Source organism: Symphalangus syndactylus, chromosome 8, assembly GCF_028878055.3.
Source record: "Symphalangus syndactylus isolate Jambi chromosome 8, NHGRI_mSymSyn1-v2.1_pri, whole genome shotgun sequence".
Classification (NCBI taxonomy): domain Eukaryota; kingdom Metazoa; phylum Chordata; class Mammalia; order Primates; family Hylobatidae; genus Symphalangus; species Symphalangus syndactylus.
The window spans coordinates 114,613,500-114,632,734 of record NC_072430.2 but is presented as its reverse complement, the minus strand read 5'-3'; the positions used below and the strand labels follow the sequence as shown (position 1 = coordinate 114,632,734).

The window sequence follows — 19,235 nt, the reverse complement described above, 5'->3', positions numbered from 1 at the left end:
TTCCAAATAATTGGTATAGAAGGGACTAGAAGGGAAAATGTGGATGAGGGAGACCAGTTTCAAGGCTACTGAGTAACCCTGGTACAAGATAGCTTGGATTAGGGAGGAGGCCAGGGAAATATAGAAAGGTATAAGCCTGAAACCCACTTTCACTACTTCCCCATCTTCAATTATTTAATTCCTTTTCAGAACAAGTTATGTTATATGCCTGCAACCCAAAGGATCTAAACTGTATCATTTGGAAGACTTTTTTTATTCTCCAGCTTCCAGTTAGAAATCTTAAAAAAAAAAAAAAAAGTAATGTGTTGCTTCAACTGGTTCTCTCCCACTTGTAAGTTTGCTTTTTTAGAAGTACAATGATAACTATATATATATATATATATATATATTTTTTTTTTTTTTTGGAGACAGAGTCTTACTCTGTTTCCCAGGCTTACAGGGGCTCAATCTCAGCTTACTGCAACCTCTGCCTCCCAGGTTCAAGCGATTCTCCTGCCTCAGCCTCCAGAGTAGCTAGGATTATAGGTATGGGCCACCAGGTCCGGCTAATTTTTGTATTTTTAGTAGAGACGGGGTTTAATTATGTTGGCCAGGCTGGTCTCGAACTCCTGACCTCAAGTGAACCGCCCACCTTGGCCTCCCAAAGTGCTGGGATTACAGGTGTGAGCCACTGTGCCCAGCCGATAATTATATTTTGATAATTATTCTACAACAATATTTGATGGTAGCCTATTGCATCCTCAGTTTCTAGGGTTTCATAGGTACACTTTAATCTCAGTGGGAACACTAAGCTTTATCATTTATTGAAATATTCTTTTTCTTCTGGACCTTCTCCTCTTCTTATTATGACTTTAAAAAAATTTTTTAAGGACTGTCATCTGGCCAGGCGTTGTGGTGCACATTTGTAGTCCTAGCTACTCAGAAAACTGAGGCCGGAGGATCCCTTGAGCCCAGGAATTTGAGGCTGCAGTGAGCTACAATTGTACTACTGCCTTCCAGCCTGGGCAACAGAAGGAAACCCTGTCTGTAAAAAAGAAAGAAAGAAAGATTTTTAAAAAGAGATAAACCTTATTTTTTTTTTTAAAAAAAAAAGAATGTCGTGTGATGATGGTGTCTTATATTGATTTATTAATGATATCCTTGTCTTACAGATACCATTAAGTTCCTATTTTAGTCAATACTTAATTACCTGAATCATCATCTCCTGGGGAAAAAGCATTAGATTACAGAGGCACAGGATCAGCCTTGTGTTGTCTTCCTCAAAATTTTCTCAGGATTTTCCTCATGTTTTGCTTTCAGTGAGGTTCATTCATTGGGCCGTCTCATTATTGTTAATGTGCGAAATAAGTGAATTTATCAGTGGTTTACAATAACCATTTACAATAACCTTCATCCATTATTTATGGAAATGATTTTGTACTACATTAGCTTTGATAAGAATATGCAGTTTGCACATTGATTAGTAGTGAAATAAACATATTTCACATCTTTAAATTTCCATGCATTCCTTCATTTATTTGAGGATAGATGTTGATGATACTTTGCAAGAATTCTTATTAATTAGAAAGTGTTAGAATCTAAGGATAAATTGCCTGCAGTTGGGAACATAAGAAAAGGAATAAAACTGAACTTTTTTTTCTCTGGTAATATGTTAGCCCCCTTAGAAATTTAAAAATTATATACTGTAATGCACCACATAATGATGTTTCTAGTCAACGAAGGACCACATATACAACAGTGGTCCCATAAGATTATAATGAAGCTGAAAAATTTATATTATCTAGTGACATGGTAACTATGATAATGTTGTAGAGCAATGCATTACTTTTTCTGTTTTAGATACACTAATACTTACCATGTCTACCATGTTACAGTTGCCTACAGCATTCAGTATGGTAACATGTTTTACAGGTTTGTAGCCCAGGAGCAAGAGGCTATACCATATAGCCTAGGTGTGTAGTAGGCTTTACCATCTAGGTTTGTGTAAGTACACTCAATGGTGTTCACACAAATAAAAAATCACCTAGTGATGCATTTCTCAGAAGGTATCCCCATTGTTAAGTGACACATGACTGTATAACATTTAGTGACACAAATGATAAGCTTTCCAATTATCTTTAAGCCAGCCTATTAGCCTCTAGCCAGTTCAGAAGTTGTGTCCTTTCATTTCATAAGATGAGGGCTCATATTCTTTGGGCTAAGCCTTCTGTGGGCAGGGGAAAGCTAACATCTCATTAACAACTGGAGTTGTAAATAGTGGTAAAAGTTAGTTAAGTAGGTCTCAGGCTCTGGAATAAGCTTTTAATTTTCCCTAGACACGTCCTTGAGCAATGTCTTTTAAGAGCCAGTGTAAGTTCTGCCTAAAGGTGCTTCTGACTTGCTGGACAAAGAACCTCTTTTGGTGCTGGATCTACTCCTAACTTCCTGGATCCTACTTCTCCTAACTTAACTGCCTCTAATGCCAGCTACCTACTGAAACCTGTCTTCTTCTTGACCTCGACTCACTTCTATGCTAGCCACTTAGCCTGTTCAGTGCCTAACTTCATATTGGCTCTCCTGTATGCCTTCTACTCCCCCTTGATATGACAGAAAATAAAATCTAGCTGTGAGATTGGACCTGTTAATTTGAGAGAAGCATTATACCCTAAATCTTTCTTAGCCATCAACATGATGAAAGATTTTTAGAACCTTTTATTTACCGAGACTTAAAGCATTCTTGCTAGAGCTCTCTGGAGACTTAATATTTTAAAAGTGAGGTAGTTGTCATCAACTCTTTTTTTCTATACTGGTCTGGCCAGTAGTGCATAAGCAATTATGTATTTGTTGAATGTATGATAGTCACCAAATGCCATATTTAATTATTCTATTTAGTTTTACCAACACAAGCCATTCAGACACCTTTATTTCTGGTTTCTTATTACTATGTAAAGCATTCTTGAATTATTTACTTTATCCACAAGCTAATATAATACTTTATAGTAGCCATAAATATGATTCAAAAACAATACTGCTATAGAAAAACCATATTTTATATTTACTGGTAAACACCAATTCTACTTGAACCAAACAGCATATTTAGAACTTATATATTGAACAGCAGTGTCACATAATAGCAGATTCATTTGTTAATATTAGAATACTAAATTGATTAGCTTTTGTCTACATAACTAAGATTAAAATTGGTACCTTGTAGGGCTGAAAAGCTTAATTATTGTATATATACAATATATATAATACAATAGTGTAAATGAAGTTAAATTTATGTGGCAACGAGGGTTATCATCCTCCTGATGTTCTGATATTGTAAAATATTTGAAATATTTAAATATAATTTTTAAAAAATAATATAAAGAATAAATATAAAATTATGCTCTTTTCATGTGTAGCTTAGGTGATCTATTTCATTATTTTATAGTTGTTGTTTCTGTAGCATTGGAAATTTAAAAATCCTAAAATATAGTAGGGTTACAGCTCTGTTTCAAAATTCACTGAAATGTTATTAATATGTAGTGCTTATATAAGAGCAACTAATAGCTGGGTGCAGTGGCTCATGCCTGTAATCCCAGCACTTTGGGAGGCCAAGATGGGTGGATCACCTGAGGTCAGGAGTTCAAGACCAGCCTGGCCAACATGGTGAAACCCCATCTCTACTGAAATACAAAAACTAGCAGGTAGCAAGCATGATGGCAGATGCTTATAATCCTAGATACTTGGGAGGCTGAGACAGGAGAATCACTTGAAACCAGGAGACGGTGGTTGCAGTGAACCGAGATCGCACCACTGCACTCCAGCCTGGGCGGCTGAGTGAGACTCCACCTCAAAAAAAAAAAAAAAAAAAAAAAAACTAATAATGGAGTGATGACTTTAGCTCTTTTAAAAACCTGTAATCTATGTATTTTCATCATACACAAAAAGAATTTTGTGTAAATAGTTAAAATACTGTAATTGACATGAATTATTGTTTTACAATGAGCAATTATATTACAGTAGTAAACTCATGAGCATTTCCTAACTTATAGTGTATTTGTTTTGCAGGAGAAAATAGATGTAAAGATGGTTTTCACAACTTGAATATGTAATTTCCCATTAATACAAAATATTTTACCAGTTGTTACCACAAAATTGGTTAAAATTAATATTCTTCTGTCACAATAGATCAAGGCAATTTACATTTAGTTTTCTTTGTCTTTTTTGTTTGTTTTGTTTTGTTTTATTCCCTTCCCACCCCCTAATTATTTCATGGCATTTCAGTGCATCAGAGAACTTAGATGAGCTGTCTTCCTCCAGTAGCTGGTTACTTAACCAGAAGCACAGTAAGAAAAAGAGAAAAGACAGGACAAGATTGAAATCTTCATCCTTGACTTTCATGAGTACATCAGCCCGAACAAGGCCACTTCAGAGTTTCCACAAACGAAAACTCTACAGATTGAGCCCTACTTTTTATTGGACTCCACAGGTAAGGCTGCCTTTGGGAAGAAAACATGATCAAAGATTCACCATCAGCATATTTCGTGTATGAGAAGATGTAGATTGTTATTTAGAATAACACTTATTTTGAATAATTACATGTAGAAAACTTACAAATATAGTTTATAAATGATATAGTAGATATTAATAATATTAAAGTGGACTTTAGTAATTTTTTAAACATTGCAAGCAGTGTACTCTGAAACTTCTCACATCCCCAGTTTTTTAAAAAAATCTATTATGCCTAAACTAATTTGAGAGAAAATGAAATGTCAAGATGATTTTTAAAATGTACTGGCAAAGATAAGAGGGTAAACACAAATGTACTACAAATTTGTCTCATAAATATTTGCTCAGAAGAAGAAAATCTGCACAGCTGTCAGTTATTTTGGAAGAAGTAACATTGCTTTCCTTTTTAGGTTTGATATTTATTAATCTTGTTGAGTGCTCCTTTTCCTTCTTCTAGAACATAAGCAATACAATTTTAGATGCCCATGCTTACAATTTTTACAAATTAAGTATACTTCATTAGAAACATTCATTTTGTAAAACATATTTTTCATGTGTGAACAAAATAATGGGTATACTTCCTTTAGTGTACTTTTAAACCAGCTGTGATGAAAAGCAAAATAAGTTATCTCTACTTCTTGCTGGATATGCTTCCCCGACAATTATGTTAGATTTCTTAATATATCAAAGGAAAGAAATTATTGATACTACTATTTAATATTGTTTCTGATTATCATTACGTTATCTATTTAAATATGTTTATTAAAATAAAGATGCTTTGTTTTATTAGGAACCAATTTTAAGCTCTTTTACTGGGGTCCAGTTATAAATAGGAATGTGGATTCTGACAAATTAGCTTTCATTAAAAGACTTTTCCTGCCGGGCGCGGTGGCTTACGCCTGTAATCCCAGTACTTTGGGAGGCCAAGGCAGAGGGATCACTTGAGGTCAAGAGTTCGAGACTGGCCTGGCCAACATGGCAAAACCCCGTCTCTACTAAAAATACAAAAATTAGCCCAGCGTGAAAAATACAAAAATTTGCCCAGCGTGGTGGCAGGTGCCTGTAATCCCATCCACTAGGGAGGCTGAGGCAGTAAATCTGATTTCAAAGCCCATGTTCTTTTTATAAACATTTATAGCAACAAAAATAAACCAAACCTTTTGTGGGCCTGAAATCAGTAAAGACAGTATATTTCAGGGTTTGTAAGGTTAGAGGTATTAGGAAATATATAGAAAAGATGGGTTTTGAAAGATAAGCAGAGTTTTGAAGGTTGTGGTGAAGAGAAAGAAAGGATTTTAAGTGAATAAGTGGAACAAAGATGAAAAAAGTGATGGAGAATAGCAAATTCTGTTACCCTCAGCCTATCTCCCATATTGTCAGCCCAATAATTATTTACCTTTCTAAACTTAATTTAAATGTCATTTCTCTCAGGAAGCCTTCCTTGACATGCCCAGAATGGTATATGTATTGTTATAGCACCCTGTTTTAACCTTGCTAAGTTGGAATTTATTATACTATTTTATAATCATTTCTTTTCTGACTTTTCAGAAAAAAGTATGGTATGTTTTTAGATAATAGGGGCTGTATCTTTTTATTTCCAGATCTACAGGGCCTTGAAGAGTACCTGTCTGATAGAATGTGCTCAATAAATAATTGTTTAATGTGTTAAAGAATTAATGAAGTGGAACATAGGAAAATATTTAAAAGGGAATAGAGAATTGGAACTCTGTGTGTGTGTGTGTGTGTGTGTGTGTGTGTGTTTCCTAGATTTGCCTACTGCAGTGGTCTAGAATAGTGATATTCCATATCCCATAGAACTTTCTTTTTTTTCTTTATGGAAAGTCTTGAGAACCATAGAACTTTCTGTAATGATTCAAATGCTCTATAAATCTATACTGTCCAATATGGTAGCTCCTAGACACATGTAGCTATTGAGCACATGAAACATGGCTTATGTAATTGAGGAACTGAGTTTCTTTTTTTTTGTTGTTTTTTTAGAAGTCTCGCTATGTTGCCCAAGCTGGTCTTGAACTCCTGGGCTCAAGTGATCCTCCTGCCTTAGCCTCCCAAAGTGCTGGGATTACAGGTGTGAGCTACTGTGCCCATCCTGAATATTTAATTTATTTTGTTTTTAATTTTAATTTAAGTAGCCACATGTGAGTAATGGCTACCAAATTGGACAGCACAGATGTAGACTCAGATTTATCCTGATAAGTAATCAGCATGTCTGGAACTCATATTTTGTTTTCTAATACCATTTCCTACTAAAAGGAATCGGGGATTTCTGGAGAAATGGCTGGTCTCCAGGGCTGGGGAAGAAAAGGTATGATTATCCTGGAACATCGTAATGTTAACAGAAAGCAAGGAATTGTTTAAAAAAATGATAGAGGCATGTTGAAAGAACACAGAAGCTAGCTTGAAGAGGCCCCTACTGGCCAAATCTAGGACTATTTGGCATTAAAATAAATAAGGACAATATTGAACCATTGAAAAAATAGGAACTCATGAGTCCATACTGATGATAGATAAATTGGTGAAAAGGAAAACTTTTCCATATGCTAGGATGCTGATTAATAAATGTGGAATAAACAGTCAAATTAGGGAATCATTTTGCAAACATCATAGTAAAGATTGATTGGACAAGAATCATTAATGGGTATAAATCTGGGGTCAGGATTGTGGAGAGGTTTGATGAGGAACAAGATATTTGCATGATCTTAAAGCAGGGGTCTCCAGTCCCCTGGTCACAGACCAGTACTGGTCCGTGGCATGTTAGAAATAGGTCACAGAGCAGGAGGTGAGCAGCAGCTGAGCGAGCATTACCGCCTGAGCTCTGCCTCCTGTCAGATCAGTGGCGGGAACTCACGGGAACTCAAACCTTATTGTGAACTATGCATCTGAGGGATGTAGGTTGTGTGCTCCTTATGAGAATCTAAAGCCTGATGATTTGAAGTGGAACAGTTTCATCCTGAAACCATCTCCCCATCTCCTACACCCCCAGTCTCCTGTCTGTGGAAAAATTGCTTTACATGAAACTGGTCCCTGTTGCCAAAAAGGTTGGGGACTGCTGTCTTAAAGTGCCTCCTGCCAGTTGCCAGGGGGCATATAGTAACTATATATATAGAAACAAACAATACTTTGCCTGAGTGATCAAAACTACTGTCACCTGTGAGGGAGGATAACACTGTGTAGTATTCTGACTAGAAATGTATAACCTGAATTTAATCATGAGTAAATATCAGACAAAGCCAAAGTCAGACATATAGTATTAAAAAACAACAACTGGCCAGTATTCTTTTAAAAATGTCAATGTCATGAAAGCCAAGAAAGGCTAAGGACTTGTTCTAGATTGAAAGAGACACTAAAAAGATACATGACAACTAAATGAATATATGATCTAGAGCAGAATTCTTTTCAAGGGAAAAAAAATTATTGGGACAATTGAGGAAACTAGACTATTGATGGTAGATTAGACAAAATATTTTATTAATGTTGAATTCCCTGAATATTATTGTTTTTGCAGTTATGTAAGAAAATATTCTATGAAATACACATTGAAATATTAAGGGTAAAGTGGCTAAGGCATCCATTGTATATAATAAACTTCCCTTCTGGAATGGTACCAGCCATGTGCAACCAAAAAGAGAGGGGAGTGAACTATTTAAAATATTGAAAAGCAAAAATAAATGCTGTAGTGGGCAGAATTGTGTCTCCCCCCCCACCACCCTGAAAGATATGTCTATGTCCTAACTCCTGGTTCCTAGGAATGTAACTGTTATGGGTTGAACTGTGTCCCTAAGAACTCTTATATTGAAGTTCTAACAGCTAGCACCTCAGAATATGACCTAATTTGGAAATTGGGTCGTTAAAGATGTAATTAGTTAAGATGAAGTAATCAGGTTGGGCCCTAATCCAATATGACTGATGTCCTTATAAAAAGGGGTAATTTTGGTCGGGCATGGCAGCTCATGCCTATAATCCCAACACTTTGGGAGGCCAAGGCAGGTGGATCACCTGAGGTCAGGAGTTTGAGACCAGCCTGGCCAACATGGTGAAATCCCGTCTCTACTAAAAAAATACAAAAATTAGCCAGGCATCGTGCTTTGTGCCTGTAGTCCCAGCGACTTGGGAGGCTGAAGCATGAGAATCGCTTGAACCTGAGAGGCGGAGGTTGCAGCGAGCTGAGATCGTGCCACTGCACTCCAGCCTGGGTGACAGAGTGCGACTCTGTCTCTAAATAAATAAATAATTAAAAAAATAAAAATGAAAAGGGGGAATTTAGACACAGATGCATGCATACAGGGTGAATGCCACATAAACATGAAAGTTGAGGTCAGAATGACACTTCTACAAGCCAAGGAACACCAAAGATTGGTGTTACTCTGTTGCCCAGGCTGGAGTGCAGTGGCACAATCTCAGCTCACTGCAACCTCCACCTCCCGGGTTCAAGCAATTTTCCTGCCTCAGCCTCCCAAGTAGCTGGGATTACAGGCGCCCGCCACCACACCTGGCTAATTTTTGTATTTTTCGTAGAGATGGGGTTTCACCATGTTGGCCAGGCTGGTCTCAAACTCCTGACCTCGTGATCCACCCACCTCGGCCTCCCAAAGTGCTGGGATTACAGGCATGAGCCACTGCGTCTGGCTACATATTTTTTATTTAAAAAAAATTTTATTGTGGTAAAATACATATAACATATACATATAACAGAGCAAACACCAAAAGATAGAGGATAGGCCTAACAGAGTCTTCCTCTTAGTCCTCAAAAGAAACCAATCCTGCTGACATCTTGATTTGACTTCTAGCCTCCAGAACTGTTACTTCAGCCCCTCAGTTGTGGCATTTTGTTATGACACACCTAGCAAACTAATACAGTGGACATTTTTGTTAGTAAGGTCTTTGTAGTTGCAATTAAGGATCTTGAGATGAGATCATTTTGAATTTAGAGTGGGTCCTAAATCCAGTTATTGTTGTCCTTACAAGAGAAAGGAGAGGGCCGGGCACAGTGGCTCACGCCTGTAATCCCAGCACTTTGGGAGGCCGAGGCGGGCGGATCATGAGGTCAGGCGATCCAGACCATCCTGGCTAACACGGTGAAACCCCATCTCTACTAAAAAATACAAAAAATTAGCCGGGCGTTGTGGCAGGCACCTGTAGTACCAGCTACTCGGGGGGCTGAGGCAGGAGAATGGCGTGAACCCGGGAGGCGGAGCTTGCCGTGAGCAGAGATCGCGCAACTGCACTCCAGCGTGGGTGACAGATTGAGACTTCATCTCAAAAAAAAAAAAAAAAAAAGAACGGAGAAAGAGATTTGAGACACAGAGAAGGCTATATGAAGATGAAGGCAGAGATTTGAGTTATGCTTCCACAAGTTAAAGAACGTCAGGGGCCAAGCAGGCACAGTGGCTCACGCCTGTAATCTCAGCACTTTGGGAGGCTGAGGCAGGCGGCTCATTTGAGGTCAGGAGTTCCAAACCAGCCTGACCTACATGGTGAAACCCTGTCTCTACTAAAAATACAAAAGTTAGCCGGGTGTGGTGGTAGGTGCCTGTAATCCCAGCTACTCAGAGGCTGAGACAGGAGAATTGCTTGAACCCGGAAAGCAGAGGTTACCGTGAGCAGGGATCCTACCACTGCACTCCAGCCTGGGTGACAGAGTGAGACTCTGTCTCCAAAAAAAAAAAAAAAAAAAAAAGAATGTCAGGGGCAATAAATAAATAAATTAAAATCACGATGTTGGCAGAAAAAGTAAAATTTAAATTTAATTAAAAAAAAAAATGCCAGGAGCCACAGAAACCGAATGAGTCAAGGAAGGATTCTCCCCTAGAGCCATCAGAGGGAGTGTAGCCCTGCCAACACATCAATTTCAGACTTGTCCTTCACAACTATGAGAGAATTAATTTCTGTTGCTTTAAATCACTTGTCTTATGGTAATTTATTATGGCAGCCCTAGGAAGCTTATACAGAGTTTGGTGCCAGGAAGTAAGGTGCTGATGTAACAAATACTTAATGGTGGAAGTGGCTTTGGAACTGGGTAATGAGCAAAGGCTGGAAGAATTTTAAGGTGCATGATAGGGAAAAGCCTAGGTTTTGTGAGAGCTCAGAAGGAAATGAGGAAAATGAAAGACAAAGCTGCTGTTATCTTAGAGAATATGTGTATCATCGTGAACAGAATTTGCTAGAAACATGAATGTTAAAGGTGCCTTTGGTGAAGTTTCAGAAGGAAATGGGGGACACGTTATTAGAAACTGGAGGGAAGGCTATCCTTGTTATAAAGTGTCAGAAAACTTGGCTGAATTATATTCTACTGTGAGGTGGAAAATAGAACTTTTAAGCAATGAACTTGGATATTTAGCTGGCTGAGGAAATTTCCAAGTGAAGTGTGGAATTTGTTATCTGGTTTCTCCTTATTTCTTATAGTAGAATATGAGAGGAAAGAGATGAAGTGAGTAAGGAGCTGTTAGGTTAAAAGCAACCAGAGCTTGATGATTTGGAAAATTCTCAGGCTATTACAAAAAGTGATGTAGCTTGCTCTGGGGATTACACAGAGCAGAGACAAACTTTTGCTGGGAAGGTTAGGCATATAACTCATGGATCCAATCAGTCATCTAAGCAGAAGCCAGGAACAGAGATAGGGTTATCCAGAAAGAATTTTGAGAGAACACTCCTGTCTTAATGACATGGATTCCCTTGACATATGTGAGAATCCCACAAAGATTTTGAGAATTTTATACCTGAAGCAACACTACCAGCTTAAACCAGAAGGGGCAAAGACGAGACAAAATGAAAAAGGTTGTCAGACCCCCAAAATTTTACAGGCAGGAAATGCACTGATAAAACAACTCAGTTGCAAACACTTATTACCCGCCAGTAAAAAGGAAGGTAAATCAGACCTAAATGTGAAAGGAAAACAATAAACTTCTAGAAGAAAACACAGGAGAATGTCTTCATGTCCTCGGGGTGGCTGACTTCTTAAACAGGATACAAATATCACTAATCAGAAAATATTGCTAATTTGGGCTTTGTTAATTATGAACTAATTTTCATCAAAGACAGCATTAAGACAATAGAGAACACACTGAGTGAAGACATTTGCATTCTGTGTGTGTGTGGGTGTGTATATATTCAACAAAGATTTTATATCCTGAATATATGTATATATTTTTAAATGGCTAAAAAAACAAGAAAAAAAGATAACCTAATTAAAAATAGGCATAAGTACAGTTACATACTTTAAAATAGTAAAGTGGTAACTTTTGTTGCATGTATTTTACCACAATAAAAAGTTTTTTAAATAAAAAATATGCAGCCGGGTGCAGTGGCTCAGGCCTGTAATCCCAGCGCTTTGGGAGTCTGAGGCGGGTGGATCACGAGGTCAGGAGTTTGAGACCAGCCTGGCCAACATGGTGAAACCCTATCTCTACTAAAAATACAAAAATTAGCCAGGTGTGGTGGCGGGCGCCTGTAATCCCAGCTACTTGGGAGGCTGAGGCAGGAAAATTGCTTGAACCCAGGAAGCAGAGGTTGCAGTGAGCTGAGATTGTGCCACTGCACTCTAGCCTGGGCAACAGAGCAAGACGCCATCTCTAAATAAATAAATAAAAATAAAATAAAATAAAAATATGCATGAGACTTGAACAGATCTTTTATAAAAGAGGATATCCAAATGGCCAATAAACAAATGAAAATGTATTTAAAATCATTGCTTATCAAGGAAATGCAATTAATACTACATCAATTTTTTTTTTTTTTTTTTTTTTGAGACAGGGTCTCACTCTGTCACCCAGGCTGGAGTGCAGTGCAGTGAAGTGATCTCAGCTCACTGCAGCCTCAACCTCCAGGGCTCAAGCTCTCAAACAATCCTCCCACATCAGCCTCCGGAGTAGCTGAGATGACTGGCACATGCCACCACGCCTGGCCAATTTTTCCTTTATATTTTTTGCAGAGATGGGGTTTTGTCATATTGCCCAGGCTGGTCTCGAACTTCTGAGCTCAAGTATCTGCCCACCTTGGCCTCTCAAAGTGATGGGATTACAGGCATGTACCACTGCACCCAGACTAACATACATCTATTCTTATAATCCAGCAATTCCACTCTTAGGAACTCATCCAGGAATAATGAATAATATACATACAAAGGCTCTCCAGAGAAAGAGAGCAATAGAATATATATAGATATATAAGAGAAGATTTATTATGGGAATTGGCTCACATGATTATGGAGACCAAGAAGTTTCATAATATGCTGTCTGCCAGCTGGAGAACTAGGAAAACCAGTGGTGTAATTCAGTCCAAGGCTGGAGCCCTAGAACCAGGGGGAGGAGGATGCCTGGTATTAAGTCCTGGAGTCTAAAGGCCAGAGATCCAGGAGCACTGATGTCTGACTGAAGGCCAGAGAAGATGAATGTCCCAGCTTAAGAAGAAAGGGAATTTGCCCTTCCTCTGCCTTTTTGTTTTATTCGTGCTATCATCAGATTAGGTGAGGGTGATCTTCTCTACTCAGTCTACTGATTCAAATGTTAATCTATTTTGAAAACACCCTCACAGACACACCTAGAAATAGTGTTTTACCAGCTTTCTGGGCATCCATTCACCTAGTCAACCTGACGCATAAAATTAACCATCACAGGGCTCAAACAGCTTTACTCATTAAAGCCCCAAACACAAAGTAATCTAAATGCCCACCAGCAGAATTGTGGTATATTTATACAGCAATAAAAAGGATGGACTACTGATAAAACAACAAAGATGTATCTCCCAGACAATATGTTGAGTGAAAGAAGAGAGAACAGGCCTGGTGTGGTGGCCGATGCCTGTAATCCCAACACTTTGGGAAGGCTGATGGGGGAGGATCACTTGAGCCCAGGAGTTCAAGACCACCCTAGGCAACAAAGTGACACCTTGTCTCTACAAAAAAAAAAAAGAAAAAAATTAGCCAGGTGTGGTGGTGAGGACCTGTGGTCCCAGCCACACAGGAGGCTGAGGCAGGAGGCTTGCTTGAAGGAAGTTGAGGCTGCAGTGAACCGTATCTGTGCCACTGCACTCCAGTCTGGGTGACAGAGTCGGACCCTGTCTCAAAAAAAAAAAAAAAAAAGTACTCTGATAAATACAAATAAAACTTACAGTGATGATAGAAATGAGAACTGTAGTTACTTCAGTGGAACGAAGGGGAGAGTGTAGAAGTTGACCAGGAAAGGGCACAATCTAGGTTTTTGAGTTGGAAATGTGTCATACCCTTGGTGGTGGTTACCAGGGCATATACCTATGTAAAAATTCATTATGCTGTATATCTTTGCCATAGAAGTGGGCATGTGCCCCATGCTGCACATTCAGAGTAGCCTATCCCTGTTGTTTTGGCCATCTATTGTTGCATAACAAACTATCCCCAAACATAGTGATTTAAAACCATTTTCTATTATCTTTCATGATTCTGTGGATTACCTAAGTAGTTATTCTTCAGCCTTGCCTAAGGTCTCTCCTACAGTTGTAGTAAGATTGTGACTGGGGTTAGCCATCTGGATGCTTGGATGGGCTGGAATAGCTGGGCTTCCTTCACTCTCTGTGCCTCCCAAAAATGCAAATATAGAAGCTAGCAGTTCTTCTTAAGACTTAATCCTAGAACTAGCACAGTGTTTTTCTGTTTAATTTATTAAAGTGACACAGCGTAGGATTTAATTTAGGAGGGACTATACAAGGGCAAGAATACTGGGAGTCATGGTTCATTGGGGCTGTAATTGAAAACTACTACAGTCCATCCTCTGGTTCCCTCTTTCATATGCAAAAAGCATTTAACACCTTCCTTCCAAGACCCCTGATGTCTCAACCCATTATGACATTAGGCCTAGGCTTGAAATCTTGGAACTCATCATCAAGAATCACGTCCATGGCTGGGTGCAGTCGCTCAAATGCCTGTTATCCCAGCACTTTGGGAGGCTGAGGCGGGTGGATCACCTGAGGTCAGGAGTTTGAGACCAGCCTGGCCAACATGGTGAAACCCCTGCTCTTCTAAAAATACAAATATTAGCCGGGCTTGGTGGTGTGCACCTGTAATCCCAGCTACTTGGGAGGCTGAGGCAGGAGAATCCCTTGAACCTGGGAGGTGGAGGTTGCAGTGAGCCGAGATTGCGCCACTGCACTCTAGCCTGGATGGCAGAGCAAAACTCTTTATCAAAAAAAAAAAAAAAACAGAATCATGTCCAGGTGCCTCAACTGAGAGGTAGAGAAACCTTTCTGAGGTGTTAATGAAGGGTCTTACAGTCTCATCCTTAGATCTTGACACTGAGGCCACAGTTTTACTGGCAGTTCCCTGGATTTGATCTTTTACTGATACCGTGTCTAACTCTGAGAACCTTTTGGTGTGTGGAGTAGCTGGAAATGAGAAAAAGTCTTATTTTTGAACCGGAAAGTACTGGCTCTGTTTTCTCTAACTTCTGTTTGAAAATGTAACAGATTCTTTTTTTTTTTTTTGAGACAGAGTTGTGCTCTGTTATCTAGGCTGGAGTACAGTGGTGCGATCTTGGCTCACTGCAACCTCTGCCTCCCAGGTCAAGTGATTTGCCTGCCTCAGCCTCCCCAGTAGCTAGGATTACAGGCACCACCACCACGCTGGGCTAATTTTTTTTTTTTTTTTTTTTTTTTTTGAGACGGAGTCTCGCTCTGTCGCCCAGGCTGGAGTGCAGTGGCGCAATCTCGGCTCACTGCAAGCTCCCCCTCCCGGGTTCACGCCATTCTCCTGCCTCAGCCTCTCCGAGTAGCTGGGACTACAGGCGCCCGCCACCACGCCCGGCTAATTTTTTCTATTTTTTAGTAGAGACGGGGTTTCACCATGGTCTCGATCTCCTGACCTCATGATCCGCCCGCCTCGGCCTCCCAAAGTGCTGGGATTACAAGCGTGAGCCACCGCGCCCGGCCTTCGCTGGGCTAATTTTTGTATTTTTAGTAGAGATGGGGTTTCACCATGTTGGCCATGCTGGTCTCGAACTCCTAACCACAGGTGATCCACCTACCCAAAGTGCTGGGATTACAGACGTAAGCCACCATGTTTGGCCTAACAGCTTCTTTTTAAGATCATCCTACACCATCCATACTTTATCATAGGCAATTAAATGAAACCATTTGGCCCTTTGCACTTTCTGCCTAGAAACCTTAGCTAGCTCTATGGGTTCATAATGTACTCCTTCTATACTCCACCTTTTTGTAAGGAAGTGTTACACTAATATTTTTTTTCTTTTTTTTTTTTTTTTTTTTGGTGGGGGAGGGATGAGATCACACTGGGTCACCCAGCCTGGAGTGTGGTGGTACGATCATAGCTCACTGCAGATTCGACCTCCCAGGCTCAAGCAGTCCTCCCACCTCAGCCTCCCAAGTAGCTGGTATAAGCATGTACTCCCACACCCAACTAATTTTTAATTTTTTGTAGAGACAAGGTCTTTCTATGTTGCCTAGGCTTGTCTTGAACTCCTGGGCTCAAAAAATGATCCTCCTGCATTCGCCTTCCAAAGTGCTAGGATTACAGGCATGAGCCACTGCCCTGGCCTGATTTTTCTACTAGAGCAATAAGATGGAAGAGATAGAGGTAAACTGATAGGAATAATTATTTAGAATAATTATTTGCAGAGGTTATGATTCCTTTGCTAGACAGGATTAATAAAAAACATAAATTGTTATGTATTTTTACTTGACTTTGCTCATTTTACAACACTAATGATAATGTCAAATAATAATAGCTAATATTTATTAAGCAATTATGTGTCAGGCATCATTTTAATTTCTGTATTAGTCCATATTCATGCCGCTGATAAAGACATACCTGGAACTGGGTAATTTATACAGGAAAAAGGATTTAATGGACTTACAGTTCTACATGGCTGGGGACACCTTGCAATCATGGTGGAAGGCAAGGAGGAGCAAGTCATGTCTTAACGTAGATGGCAGTAGGCAAAGAGAGAGAGAACTTGTGCAGGGGAACTCCTCTTTTTAAAACCATCAGATCTTGTGAGACTTATTCAGTATCACAAGAACAGCAAGGCTGTGATTCAATTACTTCCCACCGATCCCTCCCACAACATGTGGGAATTCAAGATCAGATTTGAGTGAGGACACAGCCAAACCATATCATTCCACCCCGACCCCTCCCAAATCTCATGTCCTCACATTTCAAAACCAATCATGCCTTCCCAGCAGTCCCCCAAAGTCTTAACTCATTTCAGCATTAACTCAGAAGTCCACAGTCCAAAGTCTCATTCGAAATAAGGCAATTCCCTTTCACCTGTGAGCCTGTAAAATCAAAAGCAGGTTGGTTACTTCATAGATACAATGAGGGTACAGTCATTGGGTAAATATGGCCATTCCAAATGGGAAAAATTGGCCAAAAAAAGGGGGGGCTACAGGCCCCATACAAGTCCAAAATCCAGCAGGGCAGTCAAATATTAAAGCTCCAGAATGATCTCTTTGACTCTATGTCTCACACCCAGGTCACACTAATGCAAGAGGTGGGCTCCCATGGCCTTGGGCTCCTGTAGCTTTGCAGAGTATAGCCCCCTTCCTGGCTGCTTTCACAGTCTGGCGTTGAGTGTCTGCGGCTTTTCCGGGCACACAGTGCAAGCTGTCTGCAGATCTACCATTCTGGAGTCTGAAGGACAATGGCCCTCTTCTCACAGCTCCACTAGATGGTGCCCCAGTAGGGGCTGTTTATGGGGGCTCTGACCCCACATTTCCCTTCTGCACTCCCCTAGCAGAGGTTCTCCATGAGCACTCCACCCCTGCAGCAAATTTCTGCCTGGACATCCAGGCGTTTCCATACATCTTCTGAAATCTAGTCAGAGGTCCCAAACCTCATGACTTCTGTGCACTTGCAGACTCAACACCACGTGGAAACTGCCAAGGTTTGGGGCTTGCACCCTCTGAAGCCACAGCCTGAGCTCTACATTGACCCCTTTCAGCCATGACTGGAGCAGCTGGGACACAGGGCACCAAGTTCCTAGGCTGCACACAGCACAGCAACCCTGGGCCCAGCCCACAAAATCGCTTTTTATTCCTAGGCCTCTGGGCCTGTGATGGGAGGGGCTGCTATGAAGACCTCTGACATGTGGTGGAGACATTTTCTCCATTGTCTTGGGGATTAACATTTGGCCCCTCATTACTTATGCAACTTTCTGCAGCCAGCTTGAATTTCTCCTGAGAAAATAGGATTTTTCTATTGCATTATCAGGCTGCAAGTTTCCGAATTTTATGCTGTTTCCCTTTTAAAACTGAACGCCTTTAACAGCACCCAAGTCACCTCTTAAATACTTTGCTTCTTAGAAATTTCTTCCACCAGATACCCTAAATCATCTCTCTCAAGTTCAAAGTTCTACAGATCTCTAGGGCAGGGACAAAATGCCACCAGTCTCTTTGCTAAAACATAATGAGTCACCTTTGCTCCAGTTCCCAACAAGTTCCTTATCTCCATCTGAGACTACCTCACCCTGGATTTCATTGTCCCTATCATTATCAGTATTTTGGTCAAAGCCATTCAACAAATCTCTAGGGAGTTCCAAACTTTCCCACACTTTTCTGAGCCTTCCAAGCTGTTCCAATCACCCAGTTCCAAAGTCGCGTCCACATTTTTGGGTATCTTCTCAGCAGCGCTCCACTCTATTGATACCAATTTACTGTATTAATCCATTTTCACACTGCTGATAAAGACATACCCCAGACTGGGAGGAAAAAGAGATTTAATAGACTTACAGTTCCACGTGGCTGGTGATGCCTCACAATCACGGCACAAGGTGAAACACGCATCTCACGTGGCGGCAGACGAGAAGACAGCTTGTACGGGATATTTTCTCTTTTTAAAACCATCAGATCTCATGAAACTTATTTACTATCACAAGAACAGCGCAGGAAAGACCCACCCCCATGATTCGATTACGACTCCCTGGTCTCTCCCACAACACATGGGAATTCAAGATGAGATTTGGGTGGGGACACAACTAAACCATATCAACTTCTGAATGCTTTAAATATATTTTTAATTTGATATTCATACCCAATTTTACTTAGAGAAACTGAAGTACAAAGTGGAATGAGAAGATACACATATTTAGCACTATTTAAATGAATATAAATACAAATTTGGTAGTTGTCTCTTAAATGTTAGTGCCGAATCTTAACACTACTTCTTTCATAAGCTTGATTTCTACATCTGATTTGAATCTTTTATGAGTTTTTCAGACTGTTTCTTTCTATGACTAGCCCATATAAACAATTGTTAAAACTTCACGTAGTTTCTAAGGCTGTTTAAGAATGTTTGGCTCTCTTATTCTAAGAGAATCACATCTTTTGCTGTCTAAGCCACTTTATTCATTACTGGTACACTTTAGTTTATGCTTGGAGAATCTATGCTTCTTTGTGCTCGATAATGTTGCTTTATCTACCTAGAATATAGATGTATCTTTAGATCCAGAAAATACACTGGTAGGCATAGCTAGATATGAAAATGTTTTTCAGAATAATACTCTTGTATAATTCTTAAAATATAAATGTAGCTAATAGCATTCTTTAAAATTTCATTTGCAATTAATAATTTAAAAATGTCTGATCATAATATGCTTCCTCAGCTCCTTCTTAATAGTCTTTATACCCAGTTACTGTGCAGCCTTAGGCCCTATACTATTGATGTCTCAGCCTTAGACAACAGAAGCCGCCCTGATTAACTCCTGGCAAAGGAAGTTCTCTTTCCCACTGGGAAAGGTGAACAGAGGCCTGCATCCAAGGTT

General features: G+C 39.8%; 1 protein-coding gene across 1 annotated transcript in view; it reads left to right on the top strand.

Moving 5' to 3' along the window:
• The window catches only part of KANSL1L (KAT8 regulatory NSL complex subunit 1 like), a 157,646-nt gene that overhangs the window by 96,568 nt on the left and 41,843 nt on the right, over positions 1-19,235 (top strand). The window contains 1 exon segment of the mRNA XM_055290472.2: positions 4,252-4,456. Coding sequence (XP_055146447.1) covers positions 4,252-4,456 — 205 coding nt within the window.